General features: G+C 43.2%; 1 protein-coding gene across 9 annotated transcripts in view; it reads right to left on the reverse strand.

The window, feature by feature from the left end:
- The window catches only part of LOC142389765 (serine/threonine-protein kinase WNK2), a 49063-nt gene that overhangs the window by 4217 nt on the left and 20455 nt on the right, over positions 1-24391 (reverse strand). For 2 of the 9 annotated variants that reach the window (XM_075474834.1, XM_075474832.1), the window contains exons 3-26: positions 21830-22002; positions 21528-21748; positions 21278-21435; positions 18138-18226; positions 17508-17727; positions 15868-16147; positions 15667-15782; positions 14437-15351; positions 12734-13822; positions 11947-12138; positions 11330-11737; positions 10589-10930; positions 10321-10367; positions 9349-9508; positions 9125-9241; positions 8498-8668; positions 8183-8225; positions 7929-8027; positions 6296-7068; positions 5835-5892; positions 5670-5743; positions 4818-5473; positions 3889-4118; positions 3507-3725 (exon numbers count right to left, since the gene is read on the reverse strand). In XM_075474834.1, coding sequence (XP_075330949.1) covers positions 3507-3725; positions 3889-4118; positions 4818-5473; positions 5670-5743; positions 5835-5892; positions 6296-7068; positions 7929-8027; positions 8183-8225; positions 8498-8668; positions 9125-9241; positions 9349-9508; positions 10321-10367; positions 10589-10930; positions 11330-11737; positions 11947-12138; positions 12734-13822; positions 14437-15351; positions 15667-15782; positions 15868-16147; positions 17508-17727; positions 18138-18226; positions 21278-21435; positions 21528-21748; positions 21830-22002 — 6850 coding nt within the window. Of the gene's footprint in view, positions 1-2013; positions 2113-3506; positions 3726-3888; positions 4119-4817; positions 5474-5669; positions 5744-5834; positions 5893-6295; positions 7069-7928; positions 8028-8182; positions 8226-8497; positions 8669-9124; positions 9242-9348; positions 9509-10320; positions 10368-10588; positions 10931-11329; positions 11738-11946; positions 12139-12733; positions 13823-14436; positions 15352-15666; positions 15783-15867; positions 16148-17507; positions 17728-18137; positions 18227-21277; positions 21436-21527; positions 21749-21829; positions 22003-24391 lie in introns of all 9 variants that reach the window. The other 7 variants (XM_075474828.1, XM_075474831.1, XM_075474830.1 and 4 more) reach the window with 7 other exon arrangements.

Here is a 24391-nt window from a genome sequence, read left to right on the forward strand (position 1 = left end):
TATTACTTGTACAAGCTGGCTGCTAAAAAGTGTACCTGACAAGCATTAAAGGAAGCGCACTTTGCTTTGGATTGTGATGTTGCAATGTTATCCAGCTCCTGCTCCTGCTCCTTCTCAGGATGAAGAAATTTATAGTGAATGTAACACTGGTCTGACAGTGTTTTCTGGTCTTTATTATACAGGGTTGAAAGGAAATTGGGTGAAATGACTCAACTGTCTCTACAAACAGAGAGTACTTTAATCATTTAGCTTTATTGGTTTGCAAGCTTCTGTATGAATTATTGTCTCACTAGCTGGCGGGCAGACGGAGAGGAAAACTGTTTTCTAAGGGAGGAAGGCTGGAGGCTGGATTGAAAACAATGATCCCTTTTGTCCATGTGAGAAAGCCTGTGAAGCAAAATGTGAAACCTAAGTAAATAAAATGTCAAACTGAAAGAGACACACAGAAACTAGCTGGAGCTTGTCTAAGTAAGCGCTAGTAAACATGCGGGAGAGGTGAACTGGAAATAAAAACAAAACAGTAATATTGATGATACAGCCCTTCATATGGCGGAGCATGTCTCCATCAGTGCCCTGCCCGGCGCCTGCACCATGCACGTCTTCTCCATCCAAACATGAGGGACAGATAGAGCAAAGGGCTCTGCCTTACAGGGACAGGTTGGGGGGGGTTCTCTTGTACACAGGATTGCAGATGTGGGCAAAGTGCCTCAACTTGCAAGATGTTATACAATAAAAATTAACAGTGGATGGAAACACACAACAAATTATGAGGGTATAAAAAGGACAGTCATTCTCAAGAGAACATGTACACAGTCACACTGTATTGTTTTAGATCTGCGCATGTTTGGACTCGACCAGCATTTCACAAGCCCAAATGTGCTTGCGGTGTCATTTTTTTTTTTTTTTCTTCCCCCCGAAAGCCATAAGCTCTGCATTAAGCAACAGTATGAGGGGAAGGAGGCAACATGTCCAAAAACTAAATGATTATGAATGTAGCGGGTTAAAAGATAAAAGAAAAAGAAAAACTGTACACCGATACCTGCACTTATTTAAAGTCTCTTGCAGCCTGGCTACAGAAGACCACACATGAATGTATACGAGGCAATGCAGCTTAGAAATGTAAATCCTAGAAAATATTAGAAAATATCAGCTCTGGTTGAATTTGATGGAAGCAACGTTTTTAAGATGACCCTGCATCCTCAGGACTAAAGGGGAGAGGGACCATCCTGATTGTTATCAGCACTCAGTTCAGAAAACTGCATCTCTGATGACGTGGGGGTGCATTAATGCCTATAGAACAACTTGCACCTGGAAAGCTGCCATCACTGCTGAAAGGTACATACAGGTTTTAGTGCAACACTCCTCAAAAGGTCCAGGAACTCGTCTCATCTGTTCCCAAATATTTCTGGACTGCTATTAAAAGAACGGAGGATGCTACACAGTGGTAAACATGACCCTGTCCCAGCTTTTTGTAAACGTGTTGCTGCCATCAAATTCAAGACGAGCAAATTTCTTTCCATAAAATAGTGAAAACAGTTCATGTTTTCCATGTCCTATTGTGAATGAAAAAAGCAATTTTGGATTAAAGACATTTACAAATGCAGCATTCTGTTTTTAGACTGTTATAGAATGACCTGCTTCAGTGACCGAACTTTTGTTTTGGTTGTGTGTGCCTTCATAAGGCTACAGTTAATTCATTTTGCAGATATACAGCAACTAAATTACTAACTTCAAGTTTGCATGTGGCTTTTATCTCTCTGGCTGTCAGAAAAAAATATAAATATATCATATGGAACAAAATCTTTGATGGTGTTGATGTTCAGTATGAGTCGTAGGAAGAAAATAAATGTTTGTAACAAGTGACATTTATGTAAAGTGAGAAGTCTTGCCAGGAGGGTGAATAATAATAATAATATCCACTGAACGTAGAAAAAGAACAAAACAGAAAACAAGGTTGGTTAAACAAAGAGTATGGAAATGAGCAAGGGGAAATAGAAAAGAACAAATACAAACAGATGGACAGAGACACAGGTCCACTGAGGAATCTAGTGCGTGGTTTGCTACTAGATTTATAGGTGACTCTCTCTGAAGTTTGGTGGTAAACCGTCCAGCCTGTAAAAATGAATATAAGAGGGAAGAAGAGAAGAAACAAGAGAAGAGACACTTTGTAAAAGTGCACAGACACTAGGATGAGAAACCCCCAACATCAAAAGCACCAGAAAAGGAAACTGAGAAGGATAGATAGATCCAAATAACAGCATATGTGCCATTTTACCAATTTAGCAGAATTCTCTTGGCAAAGTACTTAGGAGTAAGAAAAAGGAAGAGTAACTACTATTCTAAAAAAAAAAAAAAAAAAAAAATGGAGTTCCATTTAAAACTTACAACTGATCACAGTCTAATTGGGGGTGATTGGAAGAAAAACTTTCAAATGTGGTGCAGGGTTGCTCATAGGAGGTTATCGTATTTACCAGGTTACCTGCTCTGATTAATATGGACTTAATTAAATAGTCAAACTTAGCAACAAATGAGTCTGATAAGAAAAGGAATACTTAATGAACCAGTTAGACAAAGACCTGAAGGCTCAAAAGATGACTGAGGCTAATGTTTAATAAAACCATTTCTCATACAAATCCACATTTAACAGCAGCAGGAGGCTGTTGACCTCTTGACATTGTTTTAAACATTTAAAAATGTTCCCTCTCTTTGCTCCAAAGGTCAGCAGATAGCAAAAAAGTCACGTTTTATCATCTATACTCCGAGGAGAAGTTTTATTAACTGGTCGACTGAAGACAGCTCAAGAGTTGTGACAAATCCTTTGGTCTTTTGCAATTGTTTAACGTTTCAACCAATGAGTAAATTTCATATAATGGAGCATCAGGTTTTGTTTGATGCATTTAGGTTGGTTACCACGACCGGGTGGGAGGTGTCTAACCTTTGGTGATGTTTTTAAGTATCTTCTCATGTACTGTGGGTGCTTGCGTGACTTTTTTTGGTGAATTTTACAGGTTTTTATGTCATATTATTGACAAACAGAAAATTCGCACTGCAGAAAAACTGTAAACATGAACCTGCTAAAAGAATAAAGTGCAGGATAACCTTGGTTTCTCTTTATGACCTAAGAAATTCCACAACAGTGCATCTGTATTATTTGCAGAGCAGATGATGAATGTAAGGATACAACGCGATTTTGAATCGCTTACATTGCTACTTTTCCCAAATGACGCCCATCGGGTGATTACTTTAAAGAAAATCTGTGTAACCTGGCGTGACTTAAATGCTGATGGGGATATGTGGTGTAAAATGGTTCGACAGTACATACAGTGTATATTAAACAGTTGACAGCGAGGTGGCTCTTCATCCTCCAGTTTGCAAAACATGGACCATGAAGAATATGAACAACATGAGCAACTCTAAATAGTTAACATGGCCCAAATGGTGCTTTTGTAGATGAATGCCATTTCTGTGCAATAACGGTAGCATTAACATGAATCTGTAATGAGTACCTTGGCCAGTGCCAGCTTGGTTGGCCATTCCATCAGCATGTCGCCCAGCGTAGATGTTATCCGAGGAGAAAGAGCCCTTCAACGAACAGGGTTGCTGGGTGTGAACCTGCTCGAGGACTGTGCCAGGCTGCGTGCTGGAGCTGCCACTGGAGTGGGCAGAACCCCCTGATAGAAGGGAACTTTTAGCTGGTGAGCTGGATGAACTGGCAGCACTCTCACCTTGATTTAAAAAAAAAAAAAAAAGTGTGAGCCAGAGTGAGTCACTGATTCACACACTCCTACAGCTTTCTAAAAACTGATGCCAACTATTGCGTTTTCCAATACAAAATATGCCTTTCTGATTGAAAATTCTCTTATCACCCCACCATCCCGACCCACACACCTTTCTTCTCAGCACTGGTGGCGTTGAGATTATTTCTGAGCTGCTGCACCATCGGGTTGAGCAGTTTTCCAGCTTTCAGCTTGTGCTTGCTGGTTCTGCGCCGTCGGCCAGTTGGTGGAACGGCATGAAGCAGGCTGACATTGGGAGGCAGAGATTTTCCCAGCTCATTGTACAGACGCTCAATCTCACTCCTCTGGAATGCCTGCAGCTCAGAGATCTCCTTCATGTGTCTATTAACCAGTCACAGGAAGAGAACAGAGAAATAAGCTACAAATGTCGTGAATGGCTTACTGACATATACCAAGCCCACAATACATCCTGCATCTCCTGAAGCAAGTCTAATTACTAAGTCATTAACACATAATCCATCAGAAATAAACCAAGATACATAAAATTACAACTGAACTGTATGGCATCTTGTTTTGTGTAACCATTTGGTCATTAATGCTACAAAGAATACTAAGAAAAGACAGTAATCTGTCGGTGCTAAGGTCAGTGGACAAAACTGGATCAAACATGTTCTGACATCCTGCTAAACCTCTTGCATTAATACATGTCCAGTTACAGGTTTGCTCTGCTCTAGATAATGTTATGACATTTTCAGCTTAAATTAGTTGATACGGTTGTGATGATCCAATCTGTTCATAATGGCAGGGCACTCCTGATGTCCGGATGACCATAACAGAAAAGACTCGATATTAAAATAATTGAAATCATTATTTCAAGAAAACAAGCTTCGCCCAAGATAATGACAAGTAAAAACTGCCATAACAACAAAATTAGCTTTGTTATCTGGAGGTCAAAGAAAAATAATAAGCATGGATGGGTTTGGGCTTCCATGGAACAGCTAAATCATTGAAATAGTTCTTATGAACACTGCAATATATGTGCAACTGCATTTGACTGTACGTATGAGGAAGTTACTTTACTTTTCTCGAAGTTTCTGTAGTTCTTTCTTCATATCTGCATCCTCAAACTCAGAGTCATTATCACTGCTGATGTAAGATGAGTGGGCATGTCCTGCAGCGGGCGAGGGAGTGTGACCATTCATTACCACAGGCTGTCTGCTTGGTGAATCAGAGCTCTGTTCACTTTTGCTTCTACCAGAGCGCCGCAGGAATGCGACTGCCCTCTTCACAAGGTCACTTCCACTGTGCTCAGACAGGGTATGAGGTGGGGGAGCGGTGTGAGCTGGGGGAAGCGCCATGCTGCTGCTGTCCTCATCGGCTGAGTCAGAGTAGCGGTGAGATGAGTTTTTACTGTGATGATGGGTTGTACTGTCAATAGTCTGGGCTCTAGGAATGTGGCGTGGGGTGGCTTCAGGACTGGAAGTGGGGGTGACTTGGAAGAAGTTTGGGGGGGCAGAGTAACGGTTACCACTGTGGTGTTCAGAGGTTTCTGCATTCTCATCAGCCTCAGCAGTCCCAGATGACCTGCAAGCTGCCACACAGCCTTTCCCTTTCCTCGCCATGCCCTGGGTATGGCTGTGGGACCCTCCAGAACCACTAGAGGGTGCTGTGGAACAGCATGTGCTCATCTTTGTTTTCTCTGAAGGATAAATGACATCCAGTGGGGTGGGGATGATCTGGAAGGCAGAGAAACCCATTTTTATAAACAAAGTTTAAGCCTATAAACATCATCGACTAATGCAGAGATCAAGCAATAACTGGAAAGAGAACAAACACTGACATAAGTCATGACCTAAAATGCAATTTATTTTGGTCAAATGACATTTATATTGAGCAGATTTTCTCTGTAAGAGCTTGAAAGTAGCTTCTTACTTGAAAACGGCTTTTGGAGCTGTATGAGCTGGAGCTGGCAGTCACATCTCTTTTTTTTGAGATCCTGTTAGAGGCTACGGAAGCAGTAATGGGAACTTTCAGAACAAACAAAACCATTTTCAAACCATAAAGTGATGTGGGCATTAAATAGATAAAGTTATCTACCTGCCACTGCAGAGTCACTTAACGTGCCCACACTATCTGCGCGCTCAGGAATCTGTGGCTAACAGACAAAGAGAGAAGTGTGTGCATGTGGGTGTTTGCATTTATTTGGGTTGTGACACAACATTAAAAACACTTCATCAGTGGGGTAAGGCTAGTTGTGATCCTCTGCTTGATGAGTCACAACCAGGGATGATTTGGCATCATTCCTACATACAAAATAAGAAGAGGTGGTACTGCCACCCATGAGAAGATAAATCATCATGGTATCTGCAGTCATTTTGTTATCCACCGCTGCCTCTAAACTCTGTATAGATCGTGCTTTTTACAGCCCATGATCAAATTCAACAGTACAGCGCTGGGAAACACTTATTGCCAACTGATATGGTCATCAATACAGCTCCAAATCCTAATTCGAATGCTCACATTTCTGTCATTCACAGGCACAAAACAGTGCATCTTACCAGTTGTTCCACCTTTTTCTTTGCGAGTGGTGCCTCGGTGCTCTGGCTGTCCGAGACTGCAGGGGAGCTGGGCCCTTCTGTGCTGGAGGCATGAGGTTCAGACACAGTGCTTGAGGGCTGGGAGGGAGCGTTGTCCTGGTACAACAGGTTTCTGAGCTTCTCGTCCAAAGTCTTAATAGTACGATCAACGAACTCCACCCTGCGTGGCCCCTCACTGTCCGACTCTCCCTGTCCCCCACACTGCTGCTGCTGGCTGGATGACTGGGAGCTTTGATGTGCGGGACTCTGAGGCTGGGAGATCACTGTGCCAGGCTGCATAGGTGTGGCATATGGCTGCTGCAGCACCACAGACTGGTGGCTGACCAACTGAGGTGGTAGTTCTCCAGTTGGGCTGGCTTTCTGATTTGGTTGATTAGCTTGTGATGAGGCACCAGGTCCTGCTCCTTGATCGGTGATATTAACATCCAGAGATACAGGTGGCACAATAGCGCAGCATGGCATATCTGTCACCATAGAAACAGCAGAAATGCAAGGTTCTTCAGCCGGGAGGGAATTGTGAAGGTCAATGCTCACAGCAGCAAGGGCATTCTTATTAACACTGGGCTGGGTCTGCTGGACCTGGGATTTGCCAGCGATTTGATCGGGAAGTTGAACCGAGGTGGGTAAAGAAGAGGAGGAGGATGGGCTTTGGGAAGATAAAGAGGTGGCTGGTGTGGTCACAGCAGCTGCGTTGCTGTTGGCCCTGACTGGCAATGATGCAGACTTCTCATATTCTGAGGAAATGAAAAGATCAGTGTTAATAAGAATGAGAACAGACAGAGTTAATCAGCTAAGGCTACAAGGCAGAGGAGCTAGCTGCTTTGTCTGCCAAAGTGTTACATCATTGCTGGGCTTCCCCCATCAGCCTCAGTCAGCTGGAGTAAAATCCTGCACTTCATCTCTGCCCCAAGCCCCTGCTCTTATATATACACAACTGATCCAACCACACAAAAAACACGCAGAAGCACAATCAATCAATTACATGTGCGTCTTCACCAACAATGGCAAGAAAGACATTTGTTATCAGCCAAGTCTGCCAGGAGTTGTGTTGGATATCTACCTCTGAGGCACTATTTCTGCAAAAACAGTACGCAGTCATACTTTTACGGTTTGTTTCAATATTTTCGTAATCAGTCATTATTACTGTCTCATAGTTGTTGTTTTTGCTGCAAAGCTGCAAGTCATGGTTGATCAGCCGCAGGTTACACCTTGCAGCCACACTGCAGGCAGTTATGCAGAGCAACACGGATATTTTTCAGTTGAGAAAATTGTGACCGTAAACAACAAACAGTGAAGCTGAACTGCTATGAAATTTTTCAGGTATGAGTTGCTCCAGATGCTGAAAATCTACTCTACTTTTCGCTGTGCTTTCAGTAGGAGACCCACCAGCTCCTCCAAACAGAGAGTGCTCTGACCGCTAACTAGGTGCTAACTACTTATATACGTCACACAAGATTAACTCGAAAAACCCAAACTATCCCTTTAATCATAAATATTAACTCAGGTTGGATGTGAAACAAATCCTCACAAAAATTTCTGTTAACTTAAAAGAAACTAATACACAAGCATCAGTAACAGGAAGTGTGCAGCTTACCTTGAGCTGAGACGGTGTGCGATGAAGTATTATCTTTGTCTTGCACAGGTGTCTCAGCAACAGGGCAAATGATAAACCAGCGCTTACCGGTGTGAAGGACTGTCAAGGACAAAGTTGTTTTTTTTTTAAAAAAAACAGAAAATATTTACTTTCATTACAATGATTGAGAATGTAGCTGCAGGGGAAAAAAAAAAAAAAAAAAAAAAAAAAAGAGAGAGTGCTTCTGATTCCCTGTAGATACTTTCACAGCTTACCATTTTGTTGGTACACCAGCTGTGGGGTGCGGGGTTCTGAGGTCTTTAAAGAAAAGGAGAGAGTGGATTACATGTGCATCAGTTTGATGAGACATTTGTAAAAGTTTAAAAAGATTGACCCCAACAAGCCAATAAGCTGAAAGAAATAAATCCAGTTGGTTCAAAAGTGTCACGTCAGCAAGGCTGGTAATTTTCTGGCATTGCTGCGAGCAAAGTCATCTTGAGAGTGCTGTCAGGATGGTGTATCCAAGCCAGAAGCACTCGTAGACAGATTGCACCATTGCAGCTATTAACTGTCAACAGCTCCTTTCTCACCTCTGTTCCCAGTGCGCCGGCTCCTTCGCTCAGTTTAGGGCTGCATCCCTGGTCAGAGTTCCTCTCACCCTCTGTGTCCTCACTCAGCATGTCCTCAGCCTTATCCACAATGTCTTTCAGCTGTTCAATAAAGACCTCTTTTTCCAGGGGAAGAATGAAATCGTTCTCCACCTGAAGAGAAGTGTGGAGAGAAGGAAAACATTGAAACATTTCATCTGAATAAATAGAGCCTAAAATAACAGTGTTTATGGCTTTGAAATGAAGTTAATCAACCATTTTTTAATTCTAAGAATTTTATTTCACCAAATGTAATTCAATGTCCTCAGAACGCTTACCAGGTTGGCAAATGTCTTGGACCACAATGAGTTGGAGGAGTAGCTATACCATTAAATTTCTATCTCGCACTAAACATACTCAGTATAAGATAGCTCAGCTAATAATAGAGAAGGGAGAAAGTTTTGGAGAAAGACAGATTTTTTTTTTTCTTCTTCCTTATTTTTTTTGCTGCATTGCAGCTGAAACCAACAGGGAGCTTCTGAACTGAGATCTGAGACTAAATCTTTGGCACCACACTTCCAAAACCTCCTGCAACGACTGATGTGGCAGCAGCACATTTCTCCGACATACCATGTAAGTAGCAATCTCTTCTGGTGCATCTCCATCCAGGTCAAATTTGAAAGTGACCATTTTATGGTTATGGGTCTCCAGTTGACACTCTACCATCTTATCCCCAGTATTACACACCTACAACAAGAGCAAAAAAAATACTTTAACTGTTGGGATTTTTTTCTTCTTTTCTTTTTGTTTTTTAACACGGGCCATGTGTTTGTTACAATATATAGGTCACCCACGTTGAGCATGCTGAGCTTAGGTCTGTTAATCTTCTCCTGCCGAGAACGGGTGCGCGTGGACCTGCGGTGGTGCTTACGCACTTTCCCGTCACCCTTGCCTCCGTGTGTCCCTTCGTAACCGTCGCTCATCTCCTTTCCTGATGTGGCATCAGAGTTGACACTGTTTTTGGGGAAAGTTACAGTAATCGGTAAAATCAGTTTGGTGTAGTCAGCTTAACACCTGAACACATAATAGACAGCTGTACGGTTAAGGTTTCAAGTTTAAAACGTACCCGCAGCTGTTTGCAATACTTAACAGAAACTAAGAGGCTAAAATATGCCCGAACGTGTCCAAAACATGCCCTAAATACCTTAATGTGGGAAAGTGATAAAGGGAGATATGTTTGATCAGATAAGGAAGAAATGAAAAGGAATTACTTCCTGAACTGAGAAGCACAAGGAGGTCTATTATCGCATAACTTCTAGGTATAACAGAACTTATAATAAGAAGGAGTAGAGTCTTTAACTCTACCTTGCTGATCAGGCTTAGTTATAAGGTTTTGTATGGTTTATCTCTCCTGGAATCCTACAGGCATTCCAGGAGAGTGATGGCCATGGGTGATGCTGAGCTGCACATGACCTGCACATGACTTTAACGGGCATATAGATTTGTGGGAGATTAACTGTCTGCTGAAAGAGCAGTAAAACTGGTCACCTGTAAGATTACCAAATGCAGTTCAAGTTTAATTCACAGGGAACTTTAGACAACTCGACTTTACATTCACAACACTGACATATGAGTCGAGTGCTGTTCCATCATTTTGTATGTCATTCTGAATTGAGAGGTCCTAAAACTATTGAAAGACCATTTGCTTTAAAGCAACACATGTCACCGTTCTTCAGTAAGGAGGCTTTTTCAATGATTTTTGCACATTTAACAACTCACTGAGATCCCCCTAAATGAATGTCTTAGCTGAGGAGAAATAAGCTTACCTGTCATAGCTCTGTCCTCTGCTGCTGTGTTTCTCAGCAGCTTGATCCTACAGATGACAAATTCCAAAAATAAACCAGAGAGAATAATAAAAACACAGAAGAGCCTTGCATCTGCTGGTATTGAATAAACATTATATTCTGACAGCAACTTTAAACAAGGTATAGTGATGCCACATATTAGTAGGCTGGCATCTATGTGGAGCACTATGAACAGTAAAACACAAGTAAAGAGAGCTTATAAGTAATTCAGTAAAGGATGCATCCATACCTCAACATTAACCTCTGATGGACCTTGACCTGCAGCTCCTGCAACATTACTGAGCTTTTTCTGCTGAGGCAGAGTGGAACTGGCAGACCCAGATGAAGCTCTCTGTGAGTCAGAGGATTGCAGCACAGGAATTTGGCTTTGAACCCAACTCTGGTTCTGGGCCTGTAAGGGCAGTTGGCACGACTTCATATTGTCCAGCTGGGTTGCTGCAGTGGCTGTGCGCAGGTCTGCCCCATTCTGCACCGGCGAGGAGAAGACTGCAGGTTGTGTGAGCTGAGCAGGCTGGACGGGCTGAGCATTGGGGACAGGCTCAGGATAGCTGCCGTGGGTTTGCTGAGTAACCTGCAATAACACACAAAGACCTAATCAATTGTTTTGTTGTTGTTGCATCATCGTTAAAGATCCAAAATCCCATTTAAATATGTTTTTTCTTGATTTGAAAAAAATATTCTAGATCTATGAAGCAGAATGTTAAAAATACATTGGATAAACAAAGACTACACTTTTGTATTTGCATGACTCGATCTGACTGACACATCAAACTCAAACTTTGTTCTGTACAGGTACTCCAAAAACAAAACATTTATGTGATGTGTAACACTGGCTAAAGAAATATCCGACAGATTCATGTGATCAAAAGTTCTCTAAAGAAACCCACCTTAAACATACAATCAATCAAATTCACTCCACACCTTTTTAGCAAACACGCTAAATGTGCTCTGTTGCAGCTGGCATAATTACCTGTATCAGAGTCTGAGTGCTCAGGCACGGCGCAATGTGTGTGTGTATGGGGTGGGTAGCCAGTGCTGATGTAAATGCATATTGTGTATGAGAAGCTTCAGATTTAGCAATCTGCTGCAGAGCAATGGCGGGTTGGTGCTGTGGGGATGTGGATTCCACCCTCCCCAGCATATGTGAGGAGGATGGCATGAAGGACACTGGGATGGGTGAAGCTAATGCGTTTTCAACGTGCAGGGGAGACAGAGGAGAGACCGAGGGAGTGACAGGGAGCGCATGTCCAGGAGAAAGAAAGACGTGATTTAGGGAAGAGGAGACTGAAAGGTGAGGATCAGTGTAGGACTGAGGGTAGGAAGAGTCACAGTCAGTCACAGTTGTCTTCACCTGGACTGTGGGATACTGTGAAGGAAACTGAAGGAAACAGGAAGAGAGAGGAAAATCATATAATCTAGAAAGTTTAAATGAAGAGGGACGATGCGTTAAAATATCTTCCAACTCTTGTTATTGGTCTTCAAATATAGTGCAAGCCAATAAAAAAAAAAAGAAAAAAAAAAAGAAAAAGCTGATACATTACCTTAAACATAAAAAAATGTATACATTTGACTACAAACTGACAATACCTGGGATAATTGTGATTGTTGGAGTGAGGTGGAAATCTGCAGAGGTTGGAGTTGTTGGTGGACAGTCTGAGCCATTGGCTGCTGAGGAGGAAGTGCCTGGTTTAGTGCACTGGAAGCTGACTGGTTGAGATTCTGCCCATGGCTTTGTCCATCTTGTCCAAGCTGTGAAATGGTCTGACCAGTGAGATTATTCTTCAGGACAAAACATACAAAAAAGATTGATTGCAAGGTTCGCACTTTCATCCCTCATTTCAACTGATTTCCTGTTCTTGAACAAGACCAGTTTGGTCATTTTCCTTCCTATTCTTATGTCTGGACCTCATCTGAATCTTTGCACAACCAAACAGAGCACGCAAGCCTGGGAGGGGTAAAGCATCCAGAGACTAAAAGCCACGGTTATTGCTTTCATTACTGTTTCCATTATCTCCCAGCTGGCAGGCATCTGAGGAAACTCCTGTTTATTGTTCGATTTTTCATTCACTTACTGTTCACCAACACAACTGTTTCCATTTCAGCCGAATTACAACACAACCAGGCAACACAGTATCACAGTACCAGGCGAGTAGTATCAAACTGACAATTCTAACAATATATATTATTTTCCCACATTGATGAAGTGTGCTAAGACAAAAGAGGGAGATCTAATGTAAGGCCGAAATGAAGCAAAGATAGCATTGAAACTTATGGGAAGAAAAAAAACAAAAAAAACAACTGGTCATCAGTATGGGAGAAAAAAAAAAAAAGCACTAGAATGTGCTGTATTATGATCGTCACACAGGAAACTCACCTGCTGGGTAATATGTGCAGCGTGGCCTTGCTGGGAAGCAACAGGGAAGTTCTGAGGAGTTACCACCTGGTTAGTTCCTCCGTAACCCTGTGTTACAGCAACAGACTGTGTCAACGGGTACTGGTTCTGGCCTGTTGCAGTCTGCTGGGGGGCAGTATGTGCATAACTCTGAGAGACGGCATCGGGTTGACCTGGTGTGAAGTAACTTTGATGTTCGGTGGCAACCTGTACAAATGGAGTTGCTGTTGGATGGGGCTGAGACTGGGACACATCCTGGCTGTGTAGTGAAACTGTGGTCTGCATGACGTTTTGACTGTGTTGCTGAGGAGTTGCAGTGTGTTGTTGCTGTGAAGGACACTGAAGACTTTGAGATTGGGGGGTGTGCTGTGGTGCCATTTGATTGTGTAGGTTATGCAACGTTTCCTGGTTATGCTGGTTATAAGTCTGTCCAGCATTTAGTGTCTGTTGTACACCCGATTGAGGATTTTGTGTTGAGGGTACAGGGTAAAGTGCTGGTGTGGGGAGGTTCTGAGCAGGCTGCTGACTGGGATGTTTCACTGAGACTTGAGCCTGCTGAAGTGTGCTAGGAGCATGTGCAGACTGACACTGGATAGTGGCTGTCATGGCTGGGGCACCTGATGTAAGAGGACAGCTTTGGGGTGGCTGCTGTGCTGGCACGGTGGTTGCTGCAGTTCGATGCTGAACTGACGCAGCGTATCCTGTTGCAGACTGAGCCTGCTGCTGAGCTGATGCCACAGGGTGCCCAGAACTTTGCTGGATTTGCAAAGGAAAAGTCAAAGAGCTTGCTGCTGTTGCCTGCTGCTGTTGGTGTCCTGCAGCCTGGTAGCTCTGTGCAACATGTTGTGGCAATGCTGATGTTGCAATATTTACTGCAGCTTGAGTTTGATGCTGAACGTTTATCAAGCATAGACTGGCTGGAGCTGGTGTTGCAGCACTGTGCTGACCAACATATAGAGCAGCAGGGTAGCTGTGTTCATGCTGAACGTACTGCTGTGGTGCGTGTACAGCTGTGCTTGAGGAGGGCAGACCCTGGACAGATGGTTGATTCTGGTGACCTGCAGAATTGGCCTGAAGACCGAAGAGAGAATTTCAAGTTAGACTCTAATAGGAATGCATTTATTTTCTGGATAATGATAAAAATCTCACAAAAGCCACATGTATCATTGGCATCAACTAACACCAGATGTAAGTATAATGAAAGGATGAGGACTAAAACTAAGTTGATGAAACATCTGTTTCAACATTGAGCAGGCATTGACAGGTATGAGCTGGACACAAAGGAGAAATGGGAAAGACCAAAAGGATGGAAATCAAAAACGCCCCCCCCTTCTCCTTGAAACGTCCATCCATGGCAAGCTAAGGAGAAAGCCAGCTGTTGCATTAGCCCAGCAAAGCAGAAAGGAACATGTTCTAGCTCGGTTGTAGAAAGGGTTGGTTAAGGTTAATCAGAAGGGAAATGTAGTCTGTTAGAGGTTGCACCATTCTCCCCCGACAGTAGCAAGCTTCTAATTTAGAAGATGGTCAGTGCACAAGGTCTTTGAAGGCAACGAGACTACGGCAGGAGATCGGGCCAGCTCCATGCAGAATCAAGCTACATATCCTACAGGTTGGGAGAAATCTGCGAAGCAAGTGTTGGCTCCAAAACAGGAAACTAAAGCAACTTGTTTGCTACTGTGACCTACCACTCCCACAGCAGTGGTAGTTGTCTGCTCTCTGGAAAAGTATTCATCCTCACACTCCTGGAGAGATTCTCGGTCCTCAAAAAAACTGCCAAACTGGGGGTGACTCCTGAGGCCACAGTCTCCATCAGCGTGGGTGGGTCTCTGGGCTGCGGAGGAGTGCGACGCGGAGGTGTGGCTGGATGTGGTGTGACAAGGAGCTGGTCTGCGGCTGATTATATTAAAGAGGGACTGCTGCAGCATGGAGAAGTTTGAATAATCACTTGAACCTTTTGGTTGTCCGTGACCAGTGGTGCTCATTTTTCCACCTGATACCGAGTGGCGTCTTAAGTCACATGGACAATGATGTTTCTGCATGACAGATGGGTGATGGTGGTTCCCATCTTGTGACTTTAACAGAAGCACACAGAGGCAGGCCTGGCACATGGGACTTCTATGCAATGCAGAAAGGTGTTTGTGATTTGATGTTAGACTCAGAAGACTACTGAGGTCAGAGTGTCTGCGTCCACTTGGCATAGGGACAGCTAATTTCTCACTGTTGGGCTCTGAGGACGATCTGATGCAGGTATCACTAAGGCGGCGAAACTCAGAAGGTGGAGAAACAGGGGAGATTTGCAGCAATGGCACAGACCTCTGGGAGGGAACCCCATCCTTGGTCTCAGAGTGTGGCTCTGTGGGGCTGAGCTCCAACTGGGTCTCTGTTACCACGGGGGTGGGACTGATTGATCTCTGAGACTGAATACGAGCATGGAGTTGAGCAATGTGGGCTGCCCTTTGAGTATCAATAACAGGGGCACTTCCCCTCCGTCCTGCAGTTCCCAATCGAGTCCTGTGCGGCGGGCTCAGTCTTGCCCCCCAGACTTCACCATTTTCACAGGAATGAGGTCTTTCAGTCAGATAAGAGCTACCACTCTGGCACTGATCAAGGAACAAGCCAAAAGCAAAACATGTTACTCAAATGAACAGGGTATAACCAAAAAAATATCATGAAGAAATGAGGACAAACAAACTTATGCGTACATTTGCATTCACGTTGGAGGACTAATCTGCACATGCCCATGAAGTGTGTATGCATGTCGACTGCTTTAGTTTGACAACGCAGTGTTCAGCTCAGAGGTCATGAGTATCCCGGCGAGTCTGGAAGTGTATGTGCATATGTGCTTGTGTGCGAGCATATCTTAATAAATCTAAATGTACATAGTCTACTACGATGTGTAAGCTCCTGATACAGACCTGTTGTGTTGCCATAGCAATAGGTTCCAGCAGGGACAGGTAGAGGACACTCTGCTGACTGCTGTGGGAATCTGAGTACACAGTGGAGCCCACACCACTGTCAAGTGTGCTGTCTGCTGCAGATACACAAATTATGTACTCAACAAAAAAAGTCAAAGATTTAGATGGGTGTTCTGAGTGACAAAGAACAGAATCTCTTACATGTCACTGAGGTGGCACTGGTTGGCAGGTTATGCAGTCTGGTGTGCTGGTCCACCTCTAGCTCTTCTGGTTCCAGCAAAAGGGGCTGTCCTACATGTGGCACCCCAACAGAGGGGCCCTCAGATGGTGCCATCTTGATCCTGTGTCCTCCTTCAGTCTGATCCACTGGAACTGCAATAGAGGCTGCTCTCCCTCTTCTCCATTTGATCAGTGCAACGCGGTCCTTGATCGACTTTCCCACCGTCTTAGCGTCACTCTCCTGGAAAAAACCAGACTCCACCTGACAAAAAAAAAAAAAAAAAAAAGAAAAAGAAAAAAAAAAGAGGGGGAATGAATTTTCAGGATATTTTTAGCACCGAGTATGTGAGAGAAGAGAGGGTGCATTAAAAATGGGGGAGTGTGAGCGGCAGACAGAGAGAGCAAGGAAAGGAAAAAAAGAACAAAAAAGGAAAGAACAGAAAATCTATTTAAAGAGGTCAGGGCTGTGGGGAATAATTCTCCGTCAGCAGCTTGGTTCATTGCTCACAACAGAACTGGCTAGAATTTGTCTTCTCCACATAAAGATGCAGAATATACACACAATACCCGATTTTCTATCTGTAAAATAAAAACACTACAGAGAATTATGTTAGAACTAAATATATCCAAACAGAATAGAATTCAGTATGGTGTAAAATGCAATTAAAACATAGAGTAAAGTAATTCATCATATTTTGCAAAGAAAACAGATTTAATAACTCAAAAGGAGATCAGAGTTCCTTTCATGTTAGATGTGGTTAGGGTTATTATGGTGTGACACAGGGGCATGTTGGACTCTTTGTCTAATATCATCCTGCATGATCGGGGCTGAAATGACACGGACGATTTGAGCAGAGGAAAGTAGACACCCACCAGATGTTTGGGAGACTCAATGAAACGAAGACAGTGGTCATGCAAGTTGGTTATATGGCTGCCGTTGACATGTTTTTCTCCTAAACAGAGCATATTTTAGCAAAACTCAATGTTCACGTTTTTTGTCTGAAGTTATCCCAACAGAATTACTCCAATAACTGTGTAAAGGACATTTTAATGATGATGACAAACGCTGAGAGTTATGGATGAAAACCAAAACCAAAGTCGCATACTGTGGCATCTCAGGCCCAGGAATGTGCTAAACAAAAGTTGATCACCAAAACAAGTCAGAAGCACATAGTTTAAAGGTTCAGAAACTTCTCAAGAGTGGCTTTATTCCGCATCAAATTTTTATGTCTGGTCCTGTGAGGATGTCATCTGCTGAGCCACACTTATGATAACCATGTAAACAAAAGCAAAAAACAAAAAAAAAAAAACAACAACCAAAAGCTCAAAACTAAATGACTGTATACTGTGTTCTGCAGAAATCCAGCAAGATATGAACACTGCCTCAGCTTGAACACATTTAGCCCCCAAGACACGCAAAGCATGATAAACTGTAATTAGCAGCGGTTCAAACTAAGTCCTTAAACAGAGGAACACAGCGCATTTTGAAATGGTCGCTTTTTTCTACATGACACACAAAACAATGGTAATTATGTCACAGTATTCTCTCTACCACTATTTTTTCTCAAATGAGCAAGCTGTTTTCAGCAGGGTATGACTGTGACTATGAATAATTTACTCACCATCTCTTGTGCCACAACCTCCGGAACCTCCTTCTCCAAGTCAAAAGTGAACTCGATGGCTCCACTCTCCTTGTACTTTCCTTTTAACTTTTTGTGGTCCTCCACCCACAGTTTGAGAGCGATGGAGGCCTTCTGTCCATCGTCCTCCTCTGCTAGCTCCACCCTCACGCCCGTGTCCTCGGCAAAGAAAGCGTGGTTCAACAGGTCCTTGATGGTGTAGCTGGGAGAAAGAACAGGGAAGCTCAGACTCAGTCACGGAAGAGATACAGACACAGTGCTGCCACTTAACTTACTGTAATGTCAAGTGTTGCTATCTCCATCACATATTTTGACTTAGACTTAGTAACTGCGATTATTACCTGTGCTACCCTGCAATGACTTATTAAATAAATAATAGTCTCCAGAAGCTAGTCAAGGTCAATTTCCAAAGTCACAACACAAAGTCATTATATAACAGATCTAAAAAGACTCCCTGCAGATATAGAGGGAGACCGCAGTGCTGCTGAGATTCCAACTGTCAGCGCCACCGCAATGAAGCAGGGGAGGCGAGACAAGGCATGAAAGATAAGAGGGCACCTTGCGGGGCTTTTTTGGCTGGACACTGGACAATAAAGGGGGGCAGTCACTCACCGCTCCGCTTTCTTTTGGCAGATACATTCCCCAATGATCTCCTTAATTTCAGGATCCATGACCTTGTTGTAGCTGGCTGGCTTCACTCCCTGAGGAGATGGAAATATAAACAAAACGCTAAACGCACAATCAGAGGATACTGAGCCGATGACAAATATTGAGTGTGTGGGTGGGCTTGTGTTTTGGCTTTTTTTGGCTTATTTCCTTGATGCCCAGCCCTTAACAGTTTTATCTTTAAGTATCCCAGTCACACCCTCTGGTCAGTTATAATTAGTCAGATAATTTACATTCATATACATAATTATAAGCTATAATTCATACCAGACTCCAAAGAGCATAAAATCATGCATAGAAAGCTCTCAAACAGGCTTTTTAGCATTTCCACTTCTAATGAATGCCTCTTTTCCAGATCGCTTTGCTTTTTTTTGTTCTGCTGCTGCAAATGCTCCCAGTTGAAAGCCTCTAGACTTTTCAGCAAGGCGCTGGTTGAATCACAGTCGATACTTATAAGGAACCCAATCAAACGGGGAAAAATCCCCGTGAGTGGAACTTGTGCGATTTGTAAAACGGAAATGATCACAACAAGCACAGAAAAAGCCCAGTAGTGAGAGCAGATGGCATAGAATATCAATGCTGCTTTTGAGCGCCATGCTCTTATTGTACAAGCAACACGTCAGAGCAGCAAATGCGCAGCAGCACTGATAACTTCATGCCACTCGAGGACGGTCCTGCCCTGCTCTTGCGCATGCTGGTTCACCGTTTACAGCAGCACTCCAAAAGAAATCAGCCATTTGTTGGAGTTTTCATGTTGTACCAAGTCAAAACGTCTCTCCAATTTAAAAGTTTTTTTTTTGTTTGTTTGTTTTTTTAAAAAAAAGGTACATTTTTATTCTTTTGAAGCGTCAAATGTGGCACTTTTTAAAATCTGTTAAATCATCAATTCTTGAAACAGGCCTTTCTCTGAATCCAACGTATAGATTTACACGGCAAGTATAACCTCTTCTAAATGACTTCCTCAGAATTATGCAGCTGGATACTGTCTCCATTCATGAATAGTGTAACGGTATTAGAATTTCTTTTTGATCAATTTCCTATTAATCCCCTGCAGTGGTATGCAGAAGCAGCACCTAGAGACAGCTGCTCACGTAATTTATAACCATCGATAGGGGATCAGAGCCCCTCGGCATTACCGGCAAGTGAGACGGTCATCTTTTATTGTCCAACCTCGACAAGTCCCAAGACGGGGGGAGGGAAGAAAAAAAAATAAAATAAAATCAATACTTCTCATCAAATCAGGAAGTCTATCATGACTTCAGACACCCCTAATCAGATTATAGTTGGAGGTATGCTTTACCAGGAGAGGAAGACAAAGGTAAATGGCATCTCTACAACCCTCTGTGGAACCCTCTCCACCTGGGAATCTAAAGCCCCTTTCACACTGCCGAATAACCCGCGTTTAATCCGCGAATTTAGCGTGTCCGCTGTTGCGTTCACACTGCCGACCCGGGCAGCCACGTCAACTCGACTCGCCTTTCGACCCGCGTCGGACCCTAGTCTTTTTGCCGAGCCGAGTTTGGTGTGAACGCAATCGACGCGGGTTGGACGTGGGCGTGGCGTGACGTGAGGAGTTTAAAAGACAGAATGGACAGCTGATTCAGAACAACAGCGACAGGTGAGGACAAGTTTTACTCTGTTTTAGCCTACATCAAGTTGGAGACATTTTTTAATATGGCCAACTGGGGAGACAAGGAGGTCTGCGAGCTCCTCAGCCTCCGAGCAGAGGACGTTATTTACCGCCACATTTCGGGGACTATAGTTCTCTTGTATTCTCCGCATGTGTTCTTCGGCGGCATCCCACGTTGTAACCATCCACACCCCGTAAAATAACATCTCCATGAACTGCATATACAATTGCAAAAACGAGTCCTCAAGGTGTATTTAACCCTACCTCCGACGCATGGCTTGTGCCTACGTCATTGTACATGCCCAGCATTTTATGTGTTTCGTGTGACGCTCTGCCACTAGGCAACGCCCCCTGAACTCAGCTTCAGGCGACACGGGTCACCAACACGCCAAGCGTTCACATTGCTCGACGCGGGTCGAAGGTGCAATTTGGACCCGCTAAGGTAGCGGGTCGCAGTGTGAAAGGGGCTTAAGACTGAGGATCAGTCTACGTGAAACCAAAGCAGATCCTGTGTTCTGACAAACTCCCTGAAACAGTTACTGTGTGAAATGACTAAAAAAATCCAATTTCACAAGTTCACAAAGCATGAACTCACGTTGATACTAAATAAATGCCATCAGCAAGGTTAATTAATGTTTTGCTGGCAGTTTTTGTATCCACATTATAGAGCTATATTGAACTGAAGGAGGAATTTCAATCTGTGAAAGTTTTTATATAAAATGGATTGGAAAGTTGTACGCAGTACTGATGAACGCTAATGAGCCATTAGTGGGACCCCTTTGTTTAGTTATTGCATCATTTCTTCTGTAGACAATGCAGGAGCAGAGCTGATGGTATGTGTTCAGTCCAGTTTGGTAGTAGGATAACAAAAAATAAATAAATAAATAAAACAAATCCCTACCAAGATTAATTTCACAAAGATGGAGCAACATGAACCAATGTTTCCGATAAACATGGCAATGATGTGGATACGCAGCCAGGAAAACAGAACAGTGAAGCTTGAACCACAACATACAGAGAATGTGGCCATTCTTCAGTATGGGCAGCATTGTACTTTTATATACTCTGATAAACCATTGTTTGCCGTTTAATTCATGTTGAAAATCCTTCCAAACTGAACCTTAAACTCACCAGATCCAGTATTGGTCATGGCAGAACACCTGCACTCTAAATACCCTTCTAGTTTGTATTATATTATCACTCAGCTTATCTCTATAAACATCTTCCAAGAATTTTCAGCATCAGGACACATCAGTAGGATGAAACTGCAACCTAAAACCACCCAGCACAAAATGTCCTTTTTGGAATCAAATAATTACCTCAATTTGTAATTTAATCCGACTTTTTTTTCCTTCTTCTAATCCCTGAATATATGCAAAGAAACAACTGCAGGACTACTGGGTTGATCCTGGCCAGAGACTTTGATTATTGCAAACTGAATGGCAGGTGGACTCACACTCGTCACTTTGCGGTAAATCTGAGCAGCATTTTGACACTCGGAGTAGGGATATTCTGAGGTGGCCATCTCGAGCATACACATGCCAAAGGCGTAGACGTCCACGGCCTCGTCATAATGCTCCTCATACATCTCTGGAGCCATGAACTCTGGAGTACCTACAGAAAGAGAGAGAGAGAGTGCCCAATGACCCGAATGAATCATGAATCCGCAAAACCACACAGTTAAGTCTCATGCTTAAGTCTCATACCGATGACGCTCTTTGCAAATGAAGCCGCTTTAAGTGTTGCCAATCCTAAGTCCCCAATCTTGACTGACCCTGTAGGTCCAGTTATAAAAATGTTGTCACATTTGAGGTCCCTGTGGATGATAGGAGGTGTCCTGGTGTGAAGAAAGTGAAGGCCTTTCAGGATCTGTCTACACCAGCTTCTCAGCACTTTGGGCTTCATCACCTTGAAACGCTTTAGGTAGCTGCATGAAGGAAAGGGAGAGGGGTTAACGTGACAATTAAAAGAGGCATAGAACACACTTATCTTGATCAAGAATACGTACGTTTTCAGTGTTCCTGACGTCATGAGCTCCGTTACTAAAACAATGCACTTCTTTCCTTTAACAAGTGATTCCCAGAAGTCATAGAAACGAACAATGTTGGGATGTTGAAGACCCTTCAACATCTCTGCCTCCTCCTTAAAGCGCTGACGTTCCATTTTGGACAGCTTACGGTCCTAAAGGAAATGATACATGCAAAAGAAATGCTCAATATTGAGTCGCAACAATAAATGCTTATCGGGGGGTGCTTTTGCAAGTGGAAAGAAGTGATATAGTGAGAGAGAAGGTGTGCATCAGTCCACATACACACACCTCTAATTAGAACATATGTATAATCAAAGCTCAGTTTGTTGTCAGTATGTGGAAGAAGAAAAACATCCTGATGAGTGACGGACAAAAGTTCAGCCTGAATATTTTGTATGTGCATGACATTTAACATACACATGTATGTCACGTACAGCAGAGATAGAGGGGTGATAAACAATGAGACAATGAACCCAGATGTAAGCATGGTCACACCCACAACACGCTGCAGCTTAAGGTTATGTCACTGATCTCTTCCATTTTTCTCAGTCTCCTTCGTATGCGCGCTTACTCTCCCAACCAATACCTTTAGCTTCTTTCTCCCCTCCCCCTACATCTGCAACCCATCCCTTTCTCTGCACCCCTCGCATCAACCACTCCCTTCTCCAACACCATATATTCCCCACATACGCAGAAACATCCTCAGTAACCCCAACCTCTCACTGCTGTTGCTCTGCTTTTCACTACAACAGTGACCCCACTCCGGCAGCACATTGCTTAAGTTGAGTTTATTTTTTGCAACATCTTTTATATATATATAAATAAAAGACAACATTGACACCTTGCATAACAGACACAAACACACTCAATGCAGAGCACTAACAATAAGCAACACCCCACCCCTCACAGAGACTGGCGACACTGGTGGAGGAATCATATGAACACAACCCAGTGGGATCTCATCTATGCAATCCTTAACCAAAGTTAACTCTTTTGGAATGGAACCTAAATTAAGCCTGCAAAATGTGTACAGAAGTGGAGGGACATGATGATAAGGCATGGCGAGTGTGTGAGAATGTGGCATATTAGGTTTTGTGTGCAAGTATGTGGGGGGTGGGGATTTTCACTGCACTCTTCTGAAGCCCCATGAATAATTCAGTTCTGCAGAGAACTCTTTCTACAGAGACGAGCTGAGCAATAGAGGGCTGGGTCCCAAGTTGGGCTGGGTTATCCCAGAGTGCTCTTTACTTGCACAGATGCAACACATAGTCTGATGTATGCCTGAAACAGCTCTTAAAGAGGACACGGTGAGCACAGAAAAGGACCGCTTGAAGCGTTTTAAGGCAATGAACACTGCAGCTCTCCCTTTAGGCGTTGCACTTTTTTGCTTTCTCAGTCTCTTGCCTCCTATCGTCACCTGTGCCGTCATCTTTTAGAAGTCATGCTGCTTTTGTTAACCCTCAATTCAGAGTGTTCCGTAAGTCCCGGTCACACTCTCCTCACCTCCATTATTCAGAGGCCACGTGTACTGAAGACGAATGTGTTGTTCACTGCATGGCGAGACACACACATGGATATAAATGCAGCCCCCAACAGGAAAAGAACATAAAGTCTGTCACAAAAACACAACAGTCAAAGTGTATCACTGAAAATAATTTCATAGTTGCTTCAAGGGATGTGAGCTATTTACATGCGACTCAATATTACCTTCCCCATCTAAACCGATATGCAAAACATACCGTTTACCGTTTATGTACAGGTATGTGCGAGCATTCTTATCATGCTTGTGTTGTATAAGGGGGAAAAAAAGACTCAGGTATAACATGCCAGTGTTTAGAACTGCCCAGGCAAGGATAAGCACACATGTGTATACACACACACACACACACAGAAATAAATAGTGGACAGCGGGGACAGGAAAATGGATAGTGACATTAGCAGGAAGCAATCCTTAAAGCCATGTTCCACACCGCTGCCACCCACTACATCAGTGTGCTGAGCTCTATTAGCTCCACGGCTCTTACAACACAGACAAAGTAGAATAAGACGTCACAACAGTGTTTCCCCAAGCAGCTGCGGGACCGTGTAAGTTTAAAATATTAGTTCTGGGAACTTTTCTGGACTATATAGCATGTAACTGCAAAACAGAGTGTTGAAGTCACGTGCCAGGATCACATCACCCTTACTGCTTACAGTTTATTTAAGTTTATTTATTTTATCTTTACCATGAAGAGATAACCATCAGCCCAGCTAATTCACCAGAAGATTTAAGGCTAAATAAAGCAAGCTTTGAGCTGCTAAATCATTTTATATTAGCGACCTCCCCGTCAGCTACTGAAGTCTGCTTAATCTCATCTTTAGGCAGAGCATGGACACGGCTGTAGGATTTGTTTGTCAGTTACACTGAAGCCATCTATGCTAAAGAATGTACAGTATGCACTCTGAGATGGTATCACTCTAGTTGCCTTACAGTGCCATCAAAATGGATTCCTGGGTAAGTATTCATTGATGTAGGGGTCTGCAAAGAAGCAGACTTTTTCA

This window comes from Odontesthes bonariensis, chromosome 10 (assembly GCF_027942865.1).
Source record: "Odontesthes bonariensis isolate fOdoBon6 chromosome 10, fOdoBon6.hap1, whole genome shotgun sequence".
Taxonomy (NCBI): Eukaryota; Metazoa; Chordata; class Actinopteri; order Atheriniformes; family Atherinopsidae; genus Odontesthes; species Odontesthes bonariensis.